Below are 27,547 nucleotides of genomic sequence, written 5' to 3'. Positions count from 1 at the left end.
CAGTGTCTCATGTTTCCACATTGCCTTTGATTAAGCATCCCCTTTCCACAGCTAGATACTGTGCAAGCCTTGAGCCCAGTGTGAGCCCAGACTACTTTGTTGACTTGTCGTTCTGCAGTGTGTTTCTGTTTTGCGCTTGGTCTGTGTGGCGTTTGTATGGCAGACACACCTGAGACAAGTGGGCGTACCTGAGCTGTGCTGCTATCTGCTGAGACTTAAAAGCACAGCCCTGTGGGCATCTTATTTTCAAATTCATGGGACACAACCCCTCAGTCACAATCCTCTCTCTTTTCATGCAACTAAATACTATCTCAAAGCTGCCTCGCCACCACCTGTGCCGTTCTCCTGAGTCGTGTGTGTGTGTGTATGAGTGAGCCTACAGGGCGTGTGTTTATACAGTATGTGCAAACATGAAAAGTCTGTTGTCAAAATCTACCCTGACCTCTTATGGTAGTTGTTATGTCTATTCTTTTTACACAGGCATTTAGCTAAGTCTTTCAGTGTTGAGTGAATGTTACTGATATGTGACCTGTTGGACTTGCCCCTGCCTCCATGGATGACTGAGGAAGATCTTCCATCCAGAACTGTCAACAGGCTAACTGAAATGCTTGGTTTTGTTGTTTTAAGAGTCTTTGAGATTCTTGCTGTAATACAAAGCGCTATACAAATTCAATCTATTATCATCATTATTATATACACTGTGTGTACAAAATATTAAGAACACCTTCCTAATATTGAGTTGCACCCCTTTTCCCCTCAGAACAGCCTCAATTCGTTGGGGCATGTACTCTACAAGGTGTCTGAATGCGTTCCACAGGGATGCTGGCACATGTTGACTCCAATGCTTCCCACAGTTGTGTCAAGTTGGCTGGATGTCCTTTGGGTGGTGGACCATTCTTGAAACACACGGGAAACTGTTGAGCGTGAAAAACCCAACAGCATTGCAGTTCTTCACACAAACCGGTGCGCCTGGCACACAATCCATGTCTCAATTGTCTCAAGGCTTAAAATTCCTTCTTTAACCTGTCTCCTCCCCTTCATCTACACATAGATTTAACAAGTGACATCAATAAGGGATAATGGCTTTCACCTGGATTCACCTGGTCAGTCTATAATCACGGAAAGAGCATAATGTTTTGTATACTCACTGTATTATTGCTATGTGCTTGAATGCATACCTGGACATGCGTGATTGCTACAGCAAATAAAATATTTTCATCAATGAAACTGCTTCCAAATAAAATAATGAGAAATACTTGTAACGTTTGACTGAATTTGATTGACGACTGATTACATAACTATCTGAAGAGGTCAGCCTTTCTGCAGCGTGACAGTGAATATGAATTTCACATTCCTGTCTTTGTATGTACAGTAATACATGTAAAATGTAACATGTAGGTGGAGCCTTACAAGGAGCACAGGGGTTCATTGTGTCCCAAGGACATATATTATAGCAGGTCCAGGCAATCGCATGTAAATCACAAAGTGGTTAGGCATAGCTTAAAAAATGTGTTCTTGGATGTCCATGTATCCCCCTGGCACAACCTCCCCCCTGTGACAACCACAATGTCCTCAAGTCCCAGTCAGATCACCTCAATACTACTCCTTCAAGGATGCATCTCACCTGTGTTTGTGTATGACAGCGTTGAAGAGCTTGCCGTCCCTCCAGCTGGTGGTGAAGTTGTCGCAGCGCATCCCGTGGTATCCCTCCACCATGCGCTGGGACCACAGCAGCAGCTTCTCCTTGGCCGTCATGTCGTCTGACTGGCCATTCACCTGGATGTCGGAGATCTGGAGGCGGGGGGTATTGGTGAGGCAGGCTATAAAGTGTTCTTTAATCATGGTCCTGAGGATCCATAGGGTATACAGGCTTTTGTTCAATTCTAGTAGTACTAACACATCTTTATTTTTTGTTGTTTAACCTTTATTTAACTAGGCAAGTCAGTTAAGAACAAATTCTTATTTAGAATGACAGCCTACCCTGGCCAAACCTTAACTCGGACGATGCTGGGCCAATTGTGCACCGCCTTATGGGACTCCCAATCACGGCCGGTTGTGATACAGCCTGGAACTGATTTAACTAATTTAATGATTGGTTAATTATTTGAATCAGGTGTGTTAGAACTGGGCTTGAACAAATGCTTGCACACCTTGTAGGTCCCCAGGACTGAATAACAGTGTTATAGATGGTTCAAGGTGTGGTGGGTTGGAAAAAAGGCTGGCAAAAAGGGTTATGGGCTGTGGATAAAGGGAACATAACGGAAGAGAACTCTGTGTGCTTAGGTATAATCATAATGCATTGATTTCAAGTTCAAAGGCAGGGATACCTTTTTCCAATAAGCAACTTGACTTGATCCAGGCTTACGATGACTCACATTTTCAACCTCAATAACCAACAGTCAGATGCAAAATGCATATGAAATCTATTGCAGTTTGCTGCTGTGAAAACACCCCAAACAGCTTTATGTTCCCGGTTGCAGAATCCAAGTTGTGAGAGTAAAAACATCCATGGGGCACAGAATTTAATAAGGTGCAGTGAATTCCTGCAGCGAATTCCTGTTTAAACGAAGTTGGAAGATAAAGCTATGAGTCACAGGTACAGCCTTGAGAATCTCTCAGCAGTCTATTTCCCTCTGAAGAGAGAGAGATGACAACTACTGCATCTACAGGAAGCTTCAACAATACTGAGGTAACTTAAGATAAATGATGGAGCTGTGTTCTCACGACTTCCGCCGAAATCGGTCCCTCTCCTTGCTCGGGCGGCGTTCGGCGGTTGACGTCACCGGCCTTCTAGCCATTGCCGATCCACTTTTCATTTTCCTTTTGTTTTGTCTTTGTTTTAAACACCTGGTTTCAATTCCTTAATTACATGTTCATTATTTATTATTTTGTGCGTGTTTGTTCGTTGTGAAGTGGTCATTATTTCTGTGAGCAGGGGTGTTTCCGAGTGTGGAATATTTTGTTGGTTTACTTCGAGTAAAGTTACGTTTTTTACTCAGTTCTGTGTCCTGCGCCTGACTTCGTCCGACCCGCTACACACTGACTCTTGACAGAAACACGCACCAAAATTATGGAGTCAGCAGGTGCACCTAGTCCTCCGTTACCAGTTGAGGAGCGCGTCCAGCAGCACCCGACGATGCTCCAAAATCTTGGCACAGCCATGGATCGCGTGCTGCACACCATGGACTGATGGGAGAGAGGGGTGTCATGACGTTGGCCTGTGGTTAAGGTTTATGACCCCCCCCATAAATACCTTTCTCCCTTCCCCTCTCTTTCTGACCCTACTGAAGGACTGTTGAATAGCCTTTGTTAAATATAGAGAGTCTGGGAACATCAAACAAATGGGGAAAAGAAACCATATTTTGGTAATAAAACCAGTTGGAAATATGCTTTGGAACTTAAGGAGTATGGATGTCAGTTCGGTTGTCATCTGAGACATTATGACTGATGACAGGATGACATAAACTGTACCTGGGAAAGTATACACCCTCTAGTTATCAGAGTCACATGGAATTGTTATGCAATTGAAAGGTTTGATATTGAAATTGTTTGTTAGGAGATTAAATGTAATTTTAGCTTCCAATTGAGAGAATTGAGTTTTCATAAGGAAAGTGCCCTGCTTGATCAGTGGCCCGCCCCCGTGAAGAGACAGGGGTTATAAATGATGAAACACACCCTCCTCCCCTCGCCACTATATAAGACAATGACCAATGTTCTCCAGAGTTCCACTACGTGAGGTCTGCAGCCTCTGCGTTATAAGGACACACATGTCAAGTACAGAACTAAGCCAACCTCGGCGTGAGCTTTGGTTGTGAATGGTATGAACTTTGAACTTATTCACTACAGAAGTGATACTTCCTAGCCGTTGAGTTAGCAGCGGCCGCTGTAGACGTGGGCTAGGAAAGGACGGACGACGGATCCAGTCTACCACAGACGAAGATACTACCACGTATCCAATTTACCACCAGAGACATTCTTCCGAGGACCAGAAGATCTGTTGGTCAACCCGGCCAGCATCTACGACCAACCTACCGAAGCGCAGCTCAGAGTAAATATTTATTGCATTTCCCTTTTCCAAATGGGCGGTAATTTAGAATGAATAAGATTCTGTATTTACGATAGCATAGCTGCTGTTTCTTTGTTCCTAAGTCTTCCCGCTCTTTCATTCAAGCCCAACCCCCTTTCTTTGTGTAACCAGCCGCCATGTCAGCTCCGTCCACCAGGGCCTTTTTCTGTATGACATCATTTGTATTCTGCGTATATGTAATTCTGTGTGATTAGTTTAGGTATTTAGTAAATAAATAATTAAACCCAATTTGGTATTGCTGATTCAACTTGTTAGCCAGGGTTCGTGAAGATAACCAAGAATTGACCACTTTCATTATGAGACTGAAAATAAGTTGACGATTAAGATGACGGCTATCGATGTGAAATATTAAAGTCTTTAAGAGTTTATTCGGAAGATAACGGCTCTATAAACACTCTTCCGTGGTGTCCCGACTTTCTAGTTAATTACATTTACATGATTAGCGAATCAGGTGATATTAATTACAGAGAAAGGATTTTATAGAATAGCTTGTCATATCACTTAATCCGGCATAGCCAAAGACACGACAGGGGGTTTTCCCACACCCCCATCAACTTCACCCCAACCCACACCACTGTCCACCCCTCCGTCACCAGGATCCAGTGGGATTCGGCTCTCGCTCCCGAGGGCATATGATGGGACGGCTGCCGGGTGCCAGGGGTTCCTGCTCCAGTTGGAGCTCTACCTGGCGACCGTTCACCCGGCTCCCTCGGGACACGAGAGCGTGTCCGCCCTCATCTCCTGTTTGTCGGGGAAAGCGCTTGAGTGGGCCAACGCCGTCTGGGGAGGAGTAGAGGCAGCGTCGGTCCGCTATGAGGATTTCACCTGCCAATTCCAGGCGGTATTCGATCATCCACCTGAGGGGAGAGCGGCGGGGGAACGCTTGTTCCATTTCAGACAGGGGATGAGGAGTGCACAGGACTTCGCTCTGGGCTTCAGGACCCTGGCTGCCAGCGCGGGATGGAATGAGTGGGCCCTGATCGACCATTACCGGTGTAGTCTGCGTGAGGACGTTCGTCGGGACCTGGCTTGCAGGGACACCACCCTTAACCTCGACCAGCTGGTGGATTTATCCATCCGGCTGGAGAACCTGTTGGCCTCCCGCGGACGTCCAGAGCGGGGCTCGTCCATTCCATCCCCCAGCACCTCCGATCCTACACCTATGGAGCTCGGAGGTGCTGCTATGAGGGTGACCGGAGGGGGGGGGGGCACTTTCTATACCACGTGTGGCCGCAGAGGGCACACTGCTGGTCGGTGATGGGGAGGTTCCCCAGGGAGTCGAGGCAGCAGGCAGGACACTGTTGGATCATGCCAGGTGAGTGGGTACCCGACTCACCCAGAGCTCCCTGTTGCGCACATGTGTGTGTAGAATTTCCTGAGTTTTCCCCGCATAAGGCGCTAGTAGATTCAGGCGCACCTGGGAACTTTATTGACCGTTCATTTGCACTTAGATTAGGGATCCCTATTGTTCCTGTTGATGTGCCCTTCCCTGTACATGCCTTAGATAATCGTCCTTTAGGGTCAGGGCTGATTAGGGAGACCACTGCCCCACTATGTATGATAACGCATGAGGGTCATGAGGAGAGAATTAGTCTCTTCCTGATTGATTCTCCTGCGTTTCCCGTGGTGTTGGGTCTTCCCTGGTTGGCCTATCATGACCCCACTATTTCGTGGCAACAGAGGGCTCTCAAGGGATGGCCACATAAGTGCTTAGGGAGGTGTGTAGGTGTTTCCAATCGGTACTACTACGGTGGAGAGTCCAGATCAGGTCTCCACCTTGCACATCCCCTCTGAATATGCCGATATGGCTCTCGCCTTCTGTAAGAAGAGGGCGACTAATGTCACGACTTCTGCCAAAGTCGATGGCCCTCCTTGTTCGGGCGGTGCTCGGCGGTCGACGTCACCGGTCTTCTAGCCATCATGGATCCATTTTTCATTTTCCATTGGTTTTGTCTTGTCTTCCTACACACCTGTTTCCAATCCCATTCAATCCCAATCCCATCCAATCCCATTACAAGTTATGTATTTAACCCTCTGTTTCCCCTCATGTCCTCCAGAGATTGTTTGTTGTTATGTGCTCGTGTTGTTGGATTGGTGCGCGACGGGTTATTGTAGCCATGTTTATTTTATTATGTACTTTGGTTTTGGAGTTTGTTTTTACTTTATTAAACTACTCCAGTTACACCAAGTTTGTTTCTCCTGCGCCTGACTTCCCTGCCACCTACACACACACGACGTGACAACTAAATTACCACCTCATCGACAGGGGGATTGTGCGATAAATCTCCTGGTAGACACAGCACTTCCCAGGAGTCACGTGTATCCTCTGTCACAGGAGGAGACGGCGGCTATGGAAACATATGTCTCCAAATCTCTGGGGCAGGGATACATTCGGCCTTCCACTTCACCTGCCTCCTCGAGTTTATTTTTTGTGAAGAAGAAGGAGGGTGATTTACGCCCGTGTATTGACTATCGAGGGATCAATCAGATCACTGTGAGGTACAGTTACCCGCTGCCTCTCATAGCCAGTGCGATCGAGTCAATAAACAGGGCGCGCTTCTTCACAAAATTGGATCTCAGGAGCGCGTACAATCTGGTGCGTATCCGGGAGGGGGATAAGTGGAAGACAGCATTTAGTACCACCTATGGACACTATGAATACCTCGTCATGCCGTACGGGCTGATGAATGCTCCATCAGTCTTCCAGTCCTTTGTAGACGAGATTTTCCGTGACCTGCACGGGCAGGGTGTAGTGGTGTATATCGACGACATTCTGATATACTCCGCTACACGCGCCGAGCATGTGTCCCTGGTGCGCAGGGTGCTTGGTCGACTGTTGGAGCATGACCTGTATGTCAAGGCTGAGAAATGTCTGTTCTTCCAACAGTCCGTCTCCTTCCTAGGGTACCGCATTTACCCTTCAGGGGTGGAGATGGAGAGTGACCACATTTCAGCCATGTGTAATTGGCTGACTCCCACCACGGTAAAGGAGGTGCAGCGGTTTCTAGGGTTTACTCAGTTCTGTATCCTGTGCCTGACTTCGTCCGACCCGCTACACACTGACTCGACATGTGTTTAGTGTTTTGTTGCTGTTACTCAATGCTCAATAATATGTGTGCATTGCATACTGTGTTTGTTCAATGCATTGTTAAATAATGAATGTATTACCTTGTTAGAAATACAATGAATAACCCAAACCCCTCTCAACCACCAAAAATAAAATAATAACCAAATAAAACATGGATGATCCATGGAGTAGTGGTTACTTTTAGTCATAAAAAGGACACTTTATAGAGCCTTATTGGAACAAGAAAGATTGCTTTATGACCAATGTGACTTTCAATGTTTGGCCGGTGGTGGAACACTGTCAGTGGTTCTAATATCACTTTCAGGCTTTTTTGAAGGAAAGGGTGGAGAGAGGAAAAATGTAGGCCTTACCATCCCTCTAGGCCTTACCATCCCTCTCCCTTCTTCTCTGTAGTGGGGGAACCACACTTCTATGTAGGTACTCATGATGTGACTCACACACACCACACGGAAACATCAATTCGCCTTTATGAGAATCTATAGAGATTCCTGCTTCTTTCCACTTCATCAAGGCATCCAACCGCAAACAAAAGGATAATCATGTTGCGCCTATGGGCCTAAGTAGTGAACTACATAGGGAATAGGGTGCCATTTGGGACGAAGTCAGATTCCTCTCATCAAAACAAAGTATATATCCACTACCTGCCACACCCACCTCTCTTTCCTGCCTCCCCACGGGAAACACTGAGTCACCCTGGAGTGGACGGAATTCCACATGATGGTAATCCCAGTATAACCAGTATATCCATTATAGAATCAAAGAATCTCCTTGCCCTTCTTTTTCCATATTTCAAAATACTCTCAACTGCTAAAACAAATAACCAAATACTCTCAGCATCTCCCATTTGGGCAGAAATCATTTTCATCCTTTATTGAGTTATATTGAGGATGAAAACCTCACATGGTATGAGAGTTTCAATATGTTTTTTCGATGTTTAGTCTGAAATCCTTCAGCCATATGGGAATAATGAGTAGCAGAGTTGTGTATAGACAGCGGGTGCCAAATGCCAAAAGAGGCCGATTTTCTTGAATAATTTAATTGGACTCATATCTGCTCTATCAACAGAAGCGGTTGGCTTGGAGTTGATTAGTTGGCCCAGAAAAGTTATAATGTACTACTATAGCTTTCCCTACTACTGCAGGCAAGGATCAGAAATTATTCTTCCAGGTGAAATATATACTACATGGTAAAAAGTATGTGGACACCCCTTCAAATTAGTGGATTCAGCTATGTAAGCCACACCTGTTGCTGACAGATGTATAGAATCGAGCACACATTCATGCAATCTCCATAGACAAACATTGGCAGTAGAATGACACGTACTGAAGAGCTCAGTGACTTTCAATGTGGCACTGTAATAGGATGCCACCTTTCCAACAAGTCAGTTCATCAAACTTCTGCCCTGCTAGAGCTGCCCAGGTCAACTGTAAGTGCTGTTATTGTGAAGTGGAAATGTCTAGGAGCAACAAAGGCTCAGCTGCGAAGTGGTAGGCCACACAAGCTCACAGAATGGGACCGCCGAGTGCTGAAGCGCGTAGCATGCAAACATTGTCTGTCCTTGGTTGCAACACACGCTACTGAGTTCCAAACAGCATCGGGAAGCAGTGTCAGCACAAGAACTTCATCGGGAGCTTCATGAAATAGGTTTCCATGGCCGAGCAGCCGCACACAAGCCTAAGATCACCATGCGCAATGCCAAGTGTCGGCTAGAGTGGTGTAAAGCTCCCACCATTGGACTCTGGAGCAGTGGAAATACCTTGTCTGGATTGATGAATCACGCTTCACCATCTGGCAGTCTGACGGACTAATATGGGTTTGGCGGATGCCAGGAGAACGCTACCTGCCCGAATGCAGTGCAAACTGTAAAGCTTGGTGGAGGAGGAATAATGGTCTGGGGCTGTTTTTCATGGTTCAGGCTGGGCCCCTTAGTTCCATTGAAGAAAAATATTAACGCTACAGTATACAGCGCATTCGGAAAGTATTCAGACCCCTTGACTTTTTCCACATTTTGTTAAGTTACAGCCTTATTCTAAAATAGATTCAATTGTTTTCCCACCTCATCAATCTACACACAATACCCCATAATGACAAAGCAAAAACAGGTTTTTAGAAATTGTTGCAAATTTGTAGAAATTTAAAAATGAAATACCTTACATAAGTATTCAGAGGACTCTGAATACTCTCCGAATGCACAGTACAATGACATTCAAGACGGTTCTGTGCATCCAACTTTGTGGCAACAGTTTGGGGAAGCCCCTTTACCTTTTCAGCATGACAATGCCCCCATGCACAAAGCAAGGTTCAAACAGAAATGATTTGATGAGATTGGTGTGGAAGAACTTGACTGGCCTGCACTGAGCATTGACCTCAACTCCATCGAACATCTTTGGGATGAATTTTCCATCTACGTGACATTGCATCACGCACAGAAAGAGCAGTATGCTGGAGGGTCATGTCAGGATGAGCCTGCAGGAAGGGTACCACATGAGGGAGGAGGATGTCTTCTCCGTAACGCACAGAGTTGAGATTGCCTGCAATGACAACAAGCTCAGTCCGATGATGCTGTGACACACCGCCCCAGACCATGACGGACCCTCCACCTCCAAATCGATCCCACTCCAGAGTACAAGCCTCGGTGTAACGCTCATTCCTTCGACGATAAATGCGAATCCGACCATCACCCCTGGTGAGACAAAACCGCGACTCGTCAGAGAAGAGCCCTTTTTGCCAGTCCTGTCTGGTCCAGCGACGGTGGGTTTGTGCCCATAGGCGACGTTGTTGCCGGTGATGTCTGGTGAGGACCTGCCTTACAACAGGCCTACAAGCCCTCAGTCCAGCCACTCTCAGCCTATTGCGGACAGTCTGAGCACTGATGGAGGGATTGTGCGTTCCTGGTGTAACTCGGGCAGTTGTTGTTGCCATCCTGTACCTGTCCCGCAGGTGGGATATTCGGATGTGCCGATCCTGTGCAAGTGTTGTTACACGTGGGCTCCCACTGTGAGGACGATCATCTGTCCGTCCTGTCTGCCTGTAGCGCTGTCTTAGGCGTCTCACAGTACAGACATTGCAATTTATTGCCCTGGCCACATCTGCAGTCCTCATGCCTCCTTGCAGCATTCCTAAGGCACGTTCACGCAGATGAGTAGGGACCCTGGGCATCTTTCTTCTGGTGTTTTTCAGAGTCAGTAGAAAGTCCTCTTTAGTGTCCTAAGTTTTCATAACTGTGACCTTAATTGCCTACTGTCTGTATAGCTGTTAGTGTCTTAGCGACCGTTCCACAGGTGCATGTTCATTAATTGTTTTGAACAAGCATGGGAAACAGTGTTTAAACCCTTTACAATGAAGATCTGTGAAGTTATTTGAATTTTTACGAATTATCTTTGAAAGACAGGGTCCTGACAAAGGGACGTTACTTTTTTTGCCGAGTTTAGATTAGAGTACTGCAATGCTCTACTTTCCGGCTACCCGGATAAAGCACTAAATAAACTTCAGTTAGTGCTAAACACGGCTGCTAGAATCTTGACTAGAACCCAAAAATGTTACCATATTGCTCCAGTGCTAGCCTCTCTACACTGGCTTCCTGTTAAGGCTAGGGCTGATTTCAAGGTTTTACTGCAAACATACAAAGCATGACATGGGCTTGCTCCCATCTATCTTTCCAATTTGGTCCTGCCGTACATGCCTACACGTACGCTACGGTCACAAGATGCAGGCCTCTTTATTGTCCCTAGAATTTCTAAGCAAACAGCTGGAGGCAGGGCTTTCCCCTATAGAACTCAATTTTTATGGAATGGTCTGCTTGAGAGATGCAGACTCGGTCTCAACCTTCAAGTCTTTATTGAAGACTCATCTCTTCAGTAGGTCCTATGATTGAGTGTAGTCTGGCCCAGGGGTGTGAAGGTGAATGGAAAGGCACTGGAGCAACGAACCACCCTTGCTGTCTCTGCCTGGCTAGTTCCCCTCTCTCCACTGGGATTGTCTGCCTCAAACCCTATTACGGGGGCTGAGTCACTGGCTTTACTGGTGCTCTTCCATGCCATCCCTTGGAGGGATGCGTCACTTGAGTGGGTTGAGTCTCTGACGTGTTCTTCCTGTCCGGGTTTGCGCCTCCCTCGGGTTCGTGCCGTGGGGGAGATCTTCGTGGGCTATACTCAACCTTGTCTCAGGGTAGTAAGTTGGTGGTTGAAGATATCCCTCTAGTGGTGTGGGGGCTGTGCTTGGCAAAGTGGGTGGGGTTATATCCTGTCTGTTGGCCCTGTCCGGGGGTATAGTCGGATGGGGCCACAGTGTCTCCCGACCCCTCCTGTTTCATACTCCAGTAACTATGCTGCAATAGTTTATGTCGGGGGGCTAGTGTCAGTCTGTTATATCTGGAGTATTTCTCCTGTCTTATCCGGTGTCCTGTGTGAATTGAAGTATTCTCCCTCTAATTCTCTCTCTTTCTCTTCTCTCAAAGGATCTGAGCCCTAGGACCATGCCTCAGGACTACCTGGCCTGATGACTCCTTGCTGTCCCCAGTCCACCTGGTCATGCTGCTGCTCCAGTTTCAACTCTTCTGCCTGCGGCTATGGAACCCTGACCTGTTCACCGGACGTGCTACCTTGTCCCGGACCTGCTGTTTTCGACTCTCTCTCTCTACCGCACCTGCTGTCTCTAACTCTGAATGATCGGCTATGAAAAGCCAACTGACATTTACTCCTGAGGTGCTGACCTACAACCACTGTGATTATGATTATTTGACCCTGCTGGTCATCTATGAACATTTGAACATCTTGGTAATGTTATAATCTCCACCTGGCACAGCCAGTAGAGGACTGGCTACCCCTCAGAGCCTGGTTCCTCTCTAGGTTTCTTCCTAGGTTCCTGTCTTTCTAGGAGGTTTTTCACAGCCACCGTGCTTCTACATCTGCATTGCTTGCTGTTTGGGGTTTTAGACTGGGTTTCTGTATAACTCTTTGTGACATCGGCTGATGTAAAAGAGGCTTTATCAATACATTTGATTGAAATTTGATTGATTGGAACGCTGACTGGGAGCCAGGCCTAATCGCCCAACATCAGTGCCTGACCTCAGTAACGCTCTTGTGGCTGAATGGAAGCAAGTCCCCGCAGCAATGTTCCAACATCTAGTGGAAAGCCTTCCCATAAGAGTGGAGGCTATTATAGCAGCAAAAGGGGACCAACTCAATATGAATTCCCATGATATTGGAATGAGATGTTCGACGAGCAGGTGTCCACATACATTTGGCCATGTAGTTTAACAAACAGGTTTTAGGATGTTTTACCTAGATCGCATCACCCTGGCCTAGGTCTATCATTTGAATAATAATAAACATATTAGTTTGTTTTATGTTATGAGTGAAGCATGACATACCTGGAAGTGAAGGATGATGGTCCATATCAGGCCCAGGGTCAGCTTGGGGTTTCCATCAGCGATGTCATCATTTCTGATGTTGACCAGTTTGACCTGTCACAAATGGGACACAAGTATGTACAACCATCTTATAGAAAATTGGCCCTCTAGATTAATATATATCTAAATGGTTAGCTAATGAATTATAAGGCAAAGGTGTGGACTCGAGTCACATGACTTAGTCACAAATATGATGACTTGCAACTCGACTTTGACTTTAACACCAACGACTCGTGACTTAACTTGGACTTGAGCCTTTTGACTCGACCTGACTTGATACCCTCCAAATATTAAAAATGATGCTATTAAACAAGTGTGCAGCGCATCAACTCTTCATTTAACGGATTACAGTTTGAATCGGACATCAGCCAATCAAATTGTGCCAACTGAGAAAAAGTTGTGAGGCAGTGCAGAGGAACGTTGGCGGGTGAATTCAGATGGAGCCCTTGGAAAGATGATACCCAAAATTATTATTTTCGGTTATAAAGACGACGCTGTATCAACAAAAAATGGATTGCAACTTGCAAAACATGCGGGAAGAAAATTACAGATGGAGGCGCAACAATTTCCAACTTTGTTCGACATTTGAAGCTGCACAAAGAACGGTAAGTCGTGGCTAATATAGCCGACAGCTATATATGTTATTACTTTACTAGTGTATCGTGTAGGCTAACGTAATGTTAAATCAATGAGCCTCCACACAGTCAGTCAGTGTGGGAACGTGATTATTGCACCCGAGATTGAGCTACTACTGGCTAGGCAGTTGGTAGCCTAAATCCTGCCTGATGAAACTGCTGTTCCTAAAACCATTGACATACTACTACTGTAACCACACACACACACACAGAGAGACAGAGAGCGAGAGTGTGTGAAGGTTGGGCAATTGTGTACAAGACTACATTGCACCCCATAGCGATCCTCGATAGTCGATCACTATCGACTATCGATGTACAGTCGTGGCCAAAAGTTTTGAGAATGATTTTTCACAAAGTCTGCTGTCAATTAACTTCTGGGCCACATCCTGACTGATGGCAGCCCATTCTTGCATAATCAATGCTTGGAGTTTGTCAGAATTTGTGGGGTTTTGTTTGTCCACCCACCTCTTGAGGATTGACCACAAGTACTCAATGGGATTAAGGTCTGGGGAGTTTCCTGGCCATGGACCCAAAAATATCGATGTTTTGTTCCCCGAGCCACTTAGTTATCACTTTTGCCTTATGGCAAGGTGCTCCATCATGCTGGAAAAGGCACTGTTCGTCACCAAACTGTTCCTGGATGGTTGGGAGACGTTGCTCTCGGAGGATGTGTTGGTACCATTCTTTATTCATGGCTGTGTTCTTAGGCAAAATTGTGAGTGAGCCCACTCCTTTGGCTGAGAAGCAACCCCACGCATGAATGGTCTCAGGATGCTTTACTGTTGGCATGACACAGGACTGATGGTGTCACTCACCTTGTCTTCTCCGGACAAGCTTTTTTCCAGATGCCCCAAACTATCGTAAAGGGGATTCATCAGAGAAAATTACTTTACCCCAGTCCTCAGCAGTCCAATCCCTGTACCTTTTGCAGAATATCAGTCTGTCCCTGATGTTTTTCCTGGAGAGAAGTGGCTTCTTTGCTGCCCTTCTTGACACCAGGCCATCCTCCAAAAGTATTCGTCTCACTGTGCGTGCAGATGCACTCACACCTGCCTGCTGCCATTCCTGAGCAAGCTCTGTACTGGTGGTGCCCCGATCCCGCAGCTGAATCAACTTTAGGAGACGGTCCTGGCGCTTGCTGGACTTTCTTGGGCGCCCTGAAGCCTTCACAACAATTGAACCGCTCTCCTTGAAGTTCTTGATGATCCGATAAATGATTGATTTAGGTGTAATCTTACTGGCAGCAATATCCTTGCCTGTGAAGCCCTTTTTGTGCAAAGCAATGATGATGGCACGTGTTTCCTTGCAGGTAACCATTGATGACAAAGGAAGAACAATGATTCCAAGCACCACCCTCCTTTTGAAGCTTCCAGTCTGTTATTCGAACTCAATCAGCATGACAGAGTGATCTCCAGCCTTGTCCTCGTCAACACTCACACCTGTGTTAACGAGAGAATTACTGACATGATGTCAGCTGGACCTTTTGTGGCAGGGCTGAAATGCAGTGGAAATGTTTTTGGGGGATTCAGTTCATTTGCATGGAAAGAGGGACTTTGCAATTAATTGCAAGTCATCTGATCACTCTTCATAACATTCTGGAGTATATGCAAATTGCCATCATACAAACTGAGGCAGCAGACTTTGTGAAAATTAATATTTGTGTCATTCTCAAAACTTTTGGCCACGACTGTATTTCCATGGAAATATAACGTTTATTTGGAAAGTAATAAATATATAGATATATTTTTTAAGTATTCATGATTTGTGTAAATGTCATATACTAACTCTTACTCTTAAAAATATGCAATGGTATTACATTTGGTGAAGAGCACATTATGACTTGTTTAGGACTCTAAACTCAAAGTTTAGGACTTGAGACTTGACTTGGACTTGCCTGTCTTGACTTGGGACTTGACTTAGGACTTGAGTGCTAAGACTTGAGACTTACTTGTGACTTGTAAAACAATGACTTGGTCCCACCTCTGTTATAAGGTATTGGGACTGTTAGAGTACATTATAAGAATCAGTTCAAGTGAGAAGTTTTTTTTACTTAAAAAACATAGCTATATTGATCCATTTAATCATCACACTGTACCTGTCTGTGTTTGAGGAAGTCCAGTGCGATCTGTACATTCTGCAGTTTGTGGAAGCGCATGCGCCCCTTCTCCCTGGGCTGTGAGGTGTGAGAAGAGGTTGAACTTTAGAGGGACATGAAAACACACATTCAGTACCAATAGGACAGAGAAGAGCAGGCCCCATGACTGAAGACAAGGGATTTCTGATTGAGAAAACATTTTACATGGATTACAAGCAGCAGTCTTGGTCCTATATATATGATTTTTTTTGCAGAGAAATGATATCTAAATGACATTATCACATTTTGATCTACAACACAATCCATTTTTACCGAGCAGATACCTGGAGCCAAGCAGCAGTGCTTAGAGTCTTTATGCTTCTCAATCTCTAGATAATGGTCAAGTGTTCAGGAGACCTGCATATCTGGTCCACCATTACATGCATAGGTGCAGCAAGTCACAAGCTCTCAGCCAATCACAAGCTCATCTACCATACAGGTCGATCTCTTATTGGCTTGCAGTGAGTCTGGCCTCGGTTTACAGTAAGTTGGGTCAAATGACCGGAACCTGCATCTCTTTCTGAGACCTCAGACTAATATGCTAAGACTTGGATGGAACTAGCAGACTGAACATGAAATTATCTAGTGCTGAAACTGAAGGAAATATCCCAGCTTTATTCATTAAAGATGGCTAAATGCCTTCTAAGGCACCTACTCCACTCACATAGGTTATCAAAGCACAATGACTAGGCACTATCAGTAATTTACCACACAATATCCCCAAATCCATGGGAAAACACAAAAAAGATAATCTTACATCTGCATTCCCTACTCAATGACCCAAATGGCACCCTATTCCCTATATAGTGTAGTACTTATGAACATGGCCCATAGGGTTCTGGTTAAAAATAGTGCATTATGTAGGGAATAAGGCGCAATTCGGGACACATCCCAAGTCTCTTAAAGCTCTTCAACAGATGGAAGAGGACGACGACGTTGTGGACACAGAGACAAGGAGGTGACATCAACATGCACAACCCGGCAGCCACCTGGGGGAGTGACAGATGCCACGCCCGAGGAGGCGCTATACAGTCCAGGCCCACTCACCAACCGCGAGTTCCTGACAACGTCACGCTCCCTCGGCTATCACAGCAAGACCATTGCAAGAGAAGAGGCAGAAGCAAAGGGGGCAAAGGTCAGGGCAAGAAAGGAATTAGAAAAGGAAAAACAGGGGTCAAACAAGTGCAAAAAGGTTAGAAAAGCAAATTATGAAATTAATGGTATGAGATATTACTTATAAAATGCATTATTACCAAAAACAACTTCAAATCAGTGCCATGGATAGGTTAAGTAAAATCGTGAGGCATTCTTAAGCATGTACTGTATTGTTTGTGGACCACATACTGTATCCCCGCAAGTTTCAACACATGCAAGAAGGTGGTGAAAACAAAACCTACCAGCCCAGGTTGTGTATTACATGTGACATCGAGTATAGGAAAGATTACAAAAGATCTAATGCATCATCATGACTAATTAAAATATAATAGTATAATGGACTGAAAAGCAACTGATGTGAGTAGGATGGGGAAAAGGGACAGAAGGAATGGGAAGGAAGATTGTAGCAGAAACAGAGGTCCTTCTCCTTCCAGTCAGAGGGCAAAGGTTACAGGGACTCACCAGTGTCTCTCCAGAGAGCACCTCCAGCAGGGAGATGAGGTTGTGTCCATCTCGGAGGTCCTCGTACAGGTCAGTGATATGCCGCTGGGCCTGGGGAGGGGTCAAGAGAAACAGTTAGAGATGAGTCACAGAGAGACACAGTGGATTCATTATGGTTCAATGCACTTGAAGGGTTTCTCTGTTATCTATAAGCTGATCAGCTGTGAGGATGAGGAATGAATACTGCTTACGCACTGTAAATGCTCGTGATCTAACAAGACCGGTGCTTAGAAAAGCTCTGTTCGTGAAGAAACAACACTGTTCTTGACATTATAATCAGGGATTAGGAATCAAACTGAGAGCCCTGCAATTTCCAAAAATAACTAATAACCAAGACTTTTGCTATTTCTAACTGTCATTCAGGCTAAAAACACTCTAGCAATCACTACTTTGGCAGACTGGAGTCCCCATTGTATTTGAAACTAAAGAAACCTCTAGTAATGCAACAGTATCTCTGTCGGTATCTCTTGATTGTATTCATACTATACTACACTACACTACTCACACACAGCCAGTTTGTCTGAGAATCTGAAGATGCATTGCTTAGATCAGTGGTTGCCAACTTTTTTTGGTTACTGTACCACTAACTGAAATTTGCTCTGCCTGGAGTACCCTTAAAGTACCCCCTCATGTGCATTTTACATGTTCTATGTTCTCATGAGGCTTCTCAAGTACCCCCTGTGGATAGGCCAAGTACCCCTAGGGGTCCTAGTATCCCTGGTTGGGAACCACAGGCTTAGACGAGTGACCTGAATAGTTAACTTTAAACATTTTGATTTACAGATTGATTGATTTGGGGCGGCAGGTAGCCTAGTGGTTAGAGCGTTGGACTAGTAACCAAAAGGCTCCAAGATCAAATCCCTGAGCTGACAAGGTAAAAATCTGTCGTTCTGCCCCTGAACAAGGGTTCCTAGGTTGTCACTGTAAATAAGAATTTGTTCTAAACTGACTTGCCTAGTTAATTAAAGGTAAAAATAAAACTACTTGTTTATCTTCTTATCCTAATTTGATATAAACTAATAGCTATGCAACTTATAAAAAAGGTCACACAACCTCCTGCTGTAGCAATTACAGTGACTTTGTCCAAAGTCAAATGTTTTTGAGAGTTCATTTGATAATAGGGTATCTTTCATATGCCTCCTAATAAAATAGCACTTAGGCCTAAGCAATTGCCAGATTGGTTTGATGGGACATGCTCTGGTCAGCCACTTTACTCTGCAGAGAGGCTGAAGCAGCAATTACATTAGGAAGTTAAGAGAGGAGGGAAATAGACACAGGCAGGACAGAGGTTAGAGATTTAGGTGCCCGGCTAGAACGCCTAAGGAGAGGAGCAGCAAAAGAAACCCATGCAGAAAATAATGCATGTCCACTCAGCACTCTGAACAGGCCTGCTCACAGACAGTCTGCACCTACCTCTGCTCTCCAGTGCTGATGGAAGGATGGAAAGACAGGATGAGAAACGGAGGAGAGGAAAGAAGTATGAGCAGAAAGGTGGACATTCATTTGACTGAGAGTTGGAGAGATGTAAAAAAAGACAGACTGTTTGGGTAAAATACAGTATTGCTGAATGCTTTTGTTTTCGTATCATGCCAATCATATGTAACATAGTTTGTCAGAGTAAGATGTATGCACTGAACTTAAATCTATATTTCACCATAGTGGGAAAGACCATGAGAAGAGTGCGATGTCCCACTCGATTTTGCATGAACAACAGCCCTCAGGAATGAGAGGTGTCTGACTGGCAATGATCCACAACTAGACCTGTGTATCTCCCTCCCAGTTAATGCCACAGTCCTTTTCTGAACAAGGCCCAAACAGCCTGGGGGAAGCCAAAGCCCTGAACCACGCAGGTCCACTGCATCAACATGAGAGGGATTTCCTTTACAATGGAGTACTAACTCAGGACAACCGTCCCCGTGCCAGAGGATATCTACGCCCCTATCGCATGAATCGCACAGACATTTCACACAGAGTTTGACACACTTGAGTTCACCGGTGAAAAACAAAAAGAAGAGGGGAAATAGAGACTCCTTACTTTGACTTCTCTGGTTCAGCAATGAGATACAGTACAGCAGACTGCTGGGGTGGTTTAGTTAGTTGGTTGATTCCACATTGATTCAAATATGTGAAATCCTACATTTTCTGTTCACTGACACAGTCCCTATATACAGTATATTCCACCCTCTTCTGAGGAGGGTGGGATAGCAGCAGCAACTCTCCATCCATACTGTACGAGGCCCATAGAGTCCCTTGCTAGGGGCCTCAGCATTTACTGAGAGTGACATAAACATCTCTCCAAGACAAACTAATTGAAAACTCTGTAATGTGTCCCACTAGTCAGAAACCCTCACGGGTCCATCACCTCCACCCTGGTGCTCTCTCACTAAGTCTGCCGACTGCAGGGCTACGTGCCAAATGCCACCCTATTCTCTATATTGTGCACTACTTTTGAACTGTGCCCTATGGGTCCTGGTCAAAAGTAGTGCACTATATAGGGAACAGGGTGCCATTTGGGACGCACAATACAGCCCCAGAAGCCAGACTGTCTGTGGGCCAGATGTGTGTGGAACATGACCCATGCCCAAAACTCCAGCCCACCTCGCTCTCCTTCATAGAGCTAAAGCGAGACCAGATGCTTGTGACTCACTCCCACACATAGCACAGAAATAGCATGCGTGTACGTACTGCAATTGTGCTGAGAACAAAATCAAAACTGGTACGAAAATATGTTTTTAGCACAAGTAGGGTGTTTATTTTCCACGTGGCTCCAAATCTTATTTGGGAGACGATGTGAGTCACAATGGAAATGTATGGTGCATATCCATATTTTCCAGTAAAAGTACAGTGGTTTTCCAAGTCTTTTTATGTAAACCAAGCTTCTGTTTGAGGAATGTCTGATGATTCATACTATGAATGCAGCACCACAGGCCTGTGTTTTCCTCTTCTTACCATAGACACTTGGACTACAACAACAGGCAACCAAAAATATGTTTTTGTGACTGCCACTATAGAAATATGACAGTGGCCCGCATGGGAACCATTGTACAGGCTCTCTAGGACATCTCAGGCCATCCGAGGTCCTTTCACTTATCTACAGTTATGGTTAAGTAGTCCCCTAATAGTCTGCACTTAAACTGCTCAAGCAGTGATAATTGTAGTAACAGATGGATGCAGTAATTTGGCCATTGGCATCACTGTACAGTATCATTATGGTACCGTCTACATCAAAAGTAGATTCAGAGATGGACGGTTGGACAGAACATCAAATATTTGAACAAATTTGCTTCTAATCAACCTAACGGTCAACATTTGTTTTTTCCTATCTTGCAGTTTTCAAAGTCGCTATCATGTGAACAGCTGTGGGCTTTGAGTGAACCAAGATGAGTCAAGAAACATGCTGTAATTGCAGCAATGAAATAAAAAAAACTATTTCCTGCTCATATGATCAATTGATGCATTTTCAAAAGCTTTTGGTCAACAGTTTGCCAAGAGGCAGAGCGCATACATTAGCAAGAATCTTTGCACCGCGTGCCCTCCAGTCAGTCAGAGTAGCAACTCATAACAGAAACATTAATCTGCGTCCACTGACAGAAAACAAGGCCCTCTGGCTACGTCCCAAACGGCACCCTATTACCTATATAGTGCTCTACTTTTGACCAGGGCATTCGGAAAGAATTTAGACACCCTGACTTTTTCCACATTTTGTTATGTTACAGTCTTATTCTAAAATGGATTAAATTATTTTTTTCTCATCAATCTACACACAACACCCCATAATGACGACGTTAAAACAGCTTTTTAGACATTTTTGCAAATGTACTAAAAATAAGAAACAGAAGGTCCTTGGTCAGGGAGGTGACCATGAACCCGGTGGTCACTCTGATGGAGCTCCAGAGTTCCTCTGTGGAGATGGGAGAACCTACCAGAAGGACAACCATCTCTGCAGCACTCCACCAATCAGGCCTTTATGGTAGATTGGCCAGACGGAAGCCACTCCTCAGTAAAAGGCACATGACAGCTCACTTGAAGTTTGTCAAAAGGCACCTAAAGGACTAAGACCATGAGAAACAAAATTCTCTGGTCTGATGAAACCAAGATTGAACTCTTTGGCCTGAATGCCAAGCATCACGTCTGGAGGAAACCTGGTACCATCCCTATGGTGAAGCATGGTGGTGGCAGCATCATGCTGTGGGGATGTTTTTCAGCGGCAGGGTCTGGGAGACTTGTCAGGATCAAGAGAAAGATGAACAGAGCAAAGTACAGAGAGGTCCTTGATGAAAACCTGTTCCAGAGCGCTCAGGAATTCAGACTGGGGCAAAGGTTCACCTTCCAACAGGACAATGACCATAAGCACAAAGCCAAGACAGCACAGGAGTAGCTTCGGGACAAGTCTCTGAATGTCCTTGAGTGGCCCAGCCAGAGCCCGGACTTGAACCCAAATGAACACCTCTGGAGAGACCTGAAAATAGCTGTGCAGCAACGCTCCCCATCCAACCTGACAGAGCTTGAGAGGATCTGCAGAGAAGAATGGGAGACTCCCCGAATACAGGTGTGCCAAGATTGTAGCGTCATACCCGGTCCCGTGTGGCTCAGTTGGTAAAGCATGGTGTTTGCAACGCCAGGGTTGTGGGTTCGATTCCCACGGGGGACCAGTACGGGATTTTTTTTTTAATGTATGAAATGTACGCATTCACTACTGTAAGTCGCTCTGGATAAGAGCGTCTGCTAAATTACTAAAATGTAAAATGTAATACCCAAGAACACTCAAGGCTGTAAGCGCTGCCAAAGGTCTTTCAACAAAGGGTCTGAATACTTATGTACAGTATCAGTCAGTACCAGGACCAGTTTCTTTATTTTTTTTAAATGTCTACATTGTAGAATAATAGTGAAGACATCAAAACTATGAAATAACACATATGGAAACCTGTAGTAACCAAAAAAGTGTTAAACCTAAAAAATATTTTATATTTGAGATTCTTTAAACTAGCCACCCTTTGCCTTGATGACAGCTTTGCACACTCTTGGCATTCTCTCAACCAGCTTCGTGAGGTAGTCACCTGGATTGCATTTCAATTAACACTTAACCAGCATGGCTAACACAGCATTCTGCAGCGATATGCCATCCCATCTTGTTTGTGCTTAGTGGGACTATCATTTGTTTTTCAACAGGACAATGACCAAAAACACACCTCCAGGCTGTGCAAGGTTTTTTGACCAAGGATAGTGATGGGGTGCTGCATCAGATGACCTGGCCTCTACAATCATCTGACCTAAACCAAATTAAGATGGTTTGGGATGATTTGGACCGCAGGGTGAAGGAAAAGGAAACAACAAGTGCTGAGCTTATGTGGGAACTCATTCAAGACTATTCGAAAAAAGCATTCCAGATGACTACCTCATGAAGCTGGTTGAGAGAATGCCAAGAGTGTGGAAAGCTGTCATCAAGGCAAAGGGTGGCTACTTTGAAGAATCTAAAATATATTTAGATTTGTTTTACACTTTTTTTGCTTACTACAGTCGTGGCCAAATTTTTGAGAATGACACAAATATTCATTTCCACAAAATTTGCTGCTTCAGTGTCTTTAGATATTTTTGTCAGATGTTACTATGGAATACTGAAGTATAATTACAAGCATTTCATAAGTGTCAAAGGCTTTTATTGACAATTACATGAAGTTGATGCAAAGAGTCAATATTTGCAGTGTTGACCCTTCTTTTTCAAGACCTCTGCAATCTGCCCTGGCATGCTGTCAATTAACTTCCGGGCCACATCCTGACTGATGGCAGCCCATTCTTGCATAAACAATGCTTGGAGTTTGTCAGAATTTGTGGGTTTTTGTGTGTCCACCCACCTCTTGAGGATTGACCATAAGTACTCAATGGGATTAAGGTCTGGGGAGTTTCCTGGCCATGGACCCAAAATATCGATGTTTTGTTCCCCGAGCCACTTAGTTATCACTTTTGCCTTATGGCAAGGTGCTCCATCATGCTGGAAAAGGCATTGTTCGTCACCAAACTGTTCCTGGATGGTTGGGAGAAGTTGCTCTCGGAGGATGTGTTGGTACCATTCTTTATTCATGTCTTCTTTGCTGCCCTTCTTGACACCAGGCCATCCTCCAAAAGTCTTCGCCTCACTGTGCGTGCAGATGCACTCACACCTGCCTGCTGCCATTCCTGAGCAAGCTCTGTACTGGTGGTGCCCCGATCCCACAGCCGAATCAACGTTAGGAGATGGTCCTGGCGCTTGCTGGACTTTCTTGGGCACCCTGAAGCCTTCTTCACAACATTTGAACCGCTCTCCTTGAAGTTCTTGATGATCCGATAAATGGTTGATTTAGGTGTAATCTTACTGGCAGCAATATCCTTGCATGTGAAGCCCTTTTTGTGCAAAGCAATGAGGACGGCATGTGTTTCCTTGCAGGTAACCATGGTTGACAGAGGAAGAACAATGATTCCAAGCACCACCCTCATTTTGAAGCTTCCAGTCTGTTATTCGAACTCAAGCATGACAGAGTGATCTCCAGCCTTGTTCTCGTCAACACTCACACCTGTGTTAAAGAGAATCACTGACATGATGTCAGCTTGCAATTCATCTGATCACTCTTCATAGCATTCTGGAGTATATGCAAATTGCCATCATACAAACTGAGGCAGCAGACTTTGAAAATTAATATTTGTGTTATTCTAAAAACTTTTGGCCACGACTGTACATGATTCCATATGTGTTATTTCATAGTTTTTATTTCTTCACTATTATTCTACAATGTAGAAAATAGTAAAAATAAAAAAAAACTTGAATAAATAGGTGTGTCCAAACTTTTGACTGGTACTGTAAATGTGATATTTCAGTTTCTTTCTTTTATAAATTAGCAAAAAAAATAAAAAATCACAAACCTGTTTTTGCTTTGTTATTATGGGGTATTGTGTGTAGGTTGATGAGGGGAAAAATACTATTTAATCAATTTTAGAATAGGGCTCTTACATAACAAAATGTGGAAAAAGTCAAGGGTCTGAATACTTTCTGAATGCACTGTATAGGGAATAGGGTGCCAGTTGGGATGCACGCACTATCTTTACCATGTAATGAGTAAACCTTCTCTAATATTTTAGCAGCATATTCTATTGCAGTTGAGAATGTAATTTATCTATCCAGATCAGAGCCACAGAGCACAATCACTTAGTTACAAGTGATTTCCTCAATGAGACTCTAAACTGGTATGTTGTCCTGTGTATCACATATGTATGTGCACTGCATGTTATAACTCCCTTGTAGTTGCTTTCCTACAAAATTGCTGAATGAATTATGGACCCCTATAAAATACATGGATGAGATGACCACATTGAATTTCAATGAGCTGAATCTAGTTTTGCATGTTTTTTTGGGAACACCCCATTACAGCTTTGGTTATTTTCAAGTTTAGAGTAGATGTGGGATGAGCTCAAGTGAGGTGTTATATGTCCTCATCTTACCTTCATCAAGTGCTTGTTGACCCATTTTGTGAAGGTCTTTTTCTGTACCCGGTCCCGTTCATCTATGGGACAGAGAAAAAGTGATGGTCAATATCAACAGCATACAGAGACTCAACTTCAAATAAGAGACCAAGAGTTATATAGATACAGAATTCTGTCGTCTTTGAGGTAATGTCTATGGGGATCACAAAAAGTGTGGATAGTTCATACAGTTAAGTGGGGCGGTATGCTCACATCCATAACACATTTGTCCCAAGTGCTGGATCAGAGAGGACAATAATGTAGAACAAAACAATTGTAACATAAGATGGGTAAGGGGGACTACTTTACAGTGTTACCATCTGTTGCTCAACTGGGAAGAGCATCCTCCCTGAGTAATACCGTTCTCAGGTCTGTCACCGTGTGATTACTAACTCTAGGGGACTGTCAACGCATGTCTGATTATGGGCAAGAGTGAAAACTGTCCTGCTATCACAATCCACATCTACCAGCAGCAGACATGAGTAGTATAATGTTTTCCACACAGCCTAACAAGGCACTTGATCCAAGCCTGGCAAGTCCAACGCCAAAGCAACCCAACTCTCACTTCCTTATTCAGTCTCATTCTGTACAGTAGTTTAACACAGCATTAAGATCATACAGTTTCTATGGTTGAAATATAGAGACGGCTTGAGAAAGTAAACATTGAGTACAACTCAACTGTATCAAAACACAGCCTAGCATGGGAATTTAAGCTATAATTCCTTCATAAGCCATCTGTGACTTGAGAAACAGAGTTTGATTTCATCCTCAGGATAAGCTCTTAGATCAAAGCAGATATTGTGTGACAATGAGAAAGAACATAACAATGTCAGGGACTGGTGAGTCATGGGGCAGGGCAACAGAGGAGAGGATGTGCCCCACCAATGCCAAATCCCTTTACTGGTACTGCCTGTGAATCACACATGTATGGTGTCTTGGAAAAACTGCACCAACACAAAAGTGGCATCGTGAGGCACCACACACAACCTTTCCTGTCGTGCCAATGCAGCATCCCCATGGTAGGCAGCCAAGTCAAATCCCCCTCAGATATGTTTTTAACAGTAAGGCTACATCCAAATGGCACTCTATTCCCTATATAGTGCACTACTTTTGACCAGGACCCATAGGAATCTGGTCAACGGTAGTGCACTATACAGGGAATAGGGTGTCATTTGCGACACAGACGAAGAGTCCCACTGCTGTGACACTGACTATGATCTACAGAAGCAAAGGTCAAGGTGTAACTGAAAAAAACACAACGTTCCAAGCCCAAAGACATTCCAGTTCAAAAAATAATAATGGGAACTTAAATCCATTTATCCTGATTGTGTGTTCTTGGTTGTAAAGCTCATATACAGTCTGAAACACTTTACTCCGAGCCATGGCGATAGCCTTTCATAGGCTGAGATACTGAAACAAGGGTTAAAGTTAAGGGTTAGCCTTTCATAGTCTGAGAAACTGAAACAAGGGTTAAAGTTAAGGGTTAGCCTTTCATAGTCTGAGATACTGAAACAAGGGTTAAAGTTAAGGGTTAGCCTTTCATAGTCTGAGATACTGAAACAAGGGTTAAAGTTAAGGGTTAGCCTTTCATAGTCTGAGAAACTGAGACTGAGGTTAGATTAATTGGGAAGGTATCCGATCTCCTACAAAACCTTCATAGTCTACTCCTACTGTCATAGTAATATGTAGTGCTCTCAAAAAGCCAGACTATTTTTGATTGGTCTATTCTCTCAGCAAACATGTATTTAGCAGTGGTGGAAAAAGTATACAATTGTCATACTTGAGTAAAAGAAAATGACTCAAGTAAAAGTGAAAGTCACCCAGTAAAATACTACTTGAATAAAAGTCTACAAGTATTTGGTTTTAAATATACTTAAGTATCAATAGTAAATGTAATTGCTAAAATATACTTAAGTGTCAAATGTAAAAGTATAATTAATTTCTAATTGCTTATATTAAGCAAACCAGAAGGCATCATTTTATATAAATGTTTTATTTACAGATAGCCAGGGGCACATTCCATCACATAATTTACAAATGAAGCGTGTGTGTTTAATTAATCTGCCAGATCAGAGGCAGTATGGATGACCAGATATGTTCTCTTGATAAGTGCATGAATTGGGCCATTTTCCTGTCCCGCTAAGCATTGAAAATGTAACGTGTACTTTTGGGTGTCAGTGAAAATGTATGGAGTAAAAAGTACATCATTTTCTTTGGGAATGTAGTGAAGTAAAAGTAGTCAAAAATATAAATAGTAAAGTAAAGTACAGATACCACAAAAAATATATATATTTACTTAAGTACTTTACACCACTGGTATTTAGTTATGGTCCACAACCTTATGTTTTAATCGGCTTGTCCTAAAGTAATCTGCTAAAGTAAACTTGAGTGACACTTTAATAAACCAATAAGGCTGGACAAAACCAGTGACACATAAAGGGGTGTGGCCCTTTGAGAGCCATAACATGGCAGTGCTTTGACAGTAATGGACAATGCCTCTGTTTGTATATTTTACTTACATGAAACAAACTAACTTGGACTAGTTGTTTATAATTACATAGACATAAACTGTCATATCTGCCAAAAGTTGGGTAATCCCAGGTAATCCTATGCAATACAAGCTAACAAGCGAAAGCTAAATATTTCAACACAGATGCACAAGTCACATAATTTTTTAGGAAATCATAACTCGGGAAAAAACATCAGTTACTCAATCAAATAAAAGCTCAATAAAGTGAAGCATTTCTATCAGATGAAACCAAGCAAAGATCTGTCTTTCTTTTTGATAAAAATGAAATCTCAAACTAGACTAGTAAAAACTATTAGACACCATGATAATTCTACCTTTCCTTCCATCGGTGGCTTTGAGCATCCCCTGGTAGTAGTATCCCTCAGTGAAGACCTTGTCACTTCCCACACTGTCACTGGAGTAGGTTCTGTACACCGGCTGCATTGACATCCCACTGTCAGGTAGGTGCAGTTAACTCAGAGAATTAACAGTAACAAATACAGTTTGTAAGGTTACTCTGTCTAGTCTCTGAGACTT

At 43.9% G+C, this 27,547-nt stretch overlaps 1 protein-coding gene across 12 annotated transcripts in view; it reads right to left on the bottom strand.

Annotated features, from left to right (window-relative positions):
• LOC115173367 (plectin) overlaps positions 1 to 27,547 on the bottom strand; it is a 175,254-nt gene that overhangs the window by 36,381 nt on the left and 111,326 nt on the right. For 4 of the 12 annotated variants that reach the window (XM_029731376.1, XM_029731385.1, XM_029731383.1 and 1 more), the window contains 7 exons: positions 24,481 to 24,542; positions 18,424 to 18,438; positions 16,972 to 17,061; positions 16,402 to 16,437; positions 15,316 to 15,393; positions 12,547 to 12,639; positions 1,625 to 1,791 (listed from right to left, as the gene is read on the bottom strand). In XM_029731376.1, the coding sequence (XP_029587236.1) occupies positions 1,625 to 1,791; positions 12,547 to 12,639; positions 15,316 to 15,393; positions 16,402 to 16,437; positions 16,972 to 17,061; positions 18,424 to 18,438; positions 24,481 to 24,542 (541 nt within the window). Of the gene's footprint in view, positions 1 to 1,624; positions 1,792 to 12,546; positions 12,640 to 15,315; positions 15,394 to 16,401; positions 16,438 to 16,971; positions 17,062 to 18,423; positions 18,439 to 24,480; positions 24,543 to 27,345; positions 27,518 to 27,547 lie in introns of those variants that run through there. The other 8 variants (XM_029731377.1, XM_029731384.1, XM_029731382.1 and 5 more) reach the window with 4 other exon arrangements.

This window comes from Salmo trutta, chromosome 34, assembly GCF_901001165.1.
Source record: "Salmo trutta chromosome 34, fSalTru1.1, whole genome shotgun sequence".
NCBI classification, from domain to species: Eukaryota; Metazoa; Chordata; class Actinopteri; order Salmoniformes; family Salmonidae; genus Salmo; species Salmo trutta.
Note: the sequence above shows the minus strand (reverse complement) of the source record. Positions and strands in the feature narration are given on the sequence as shown.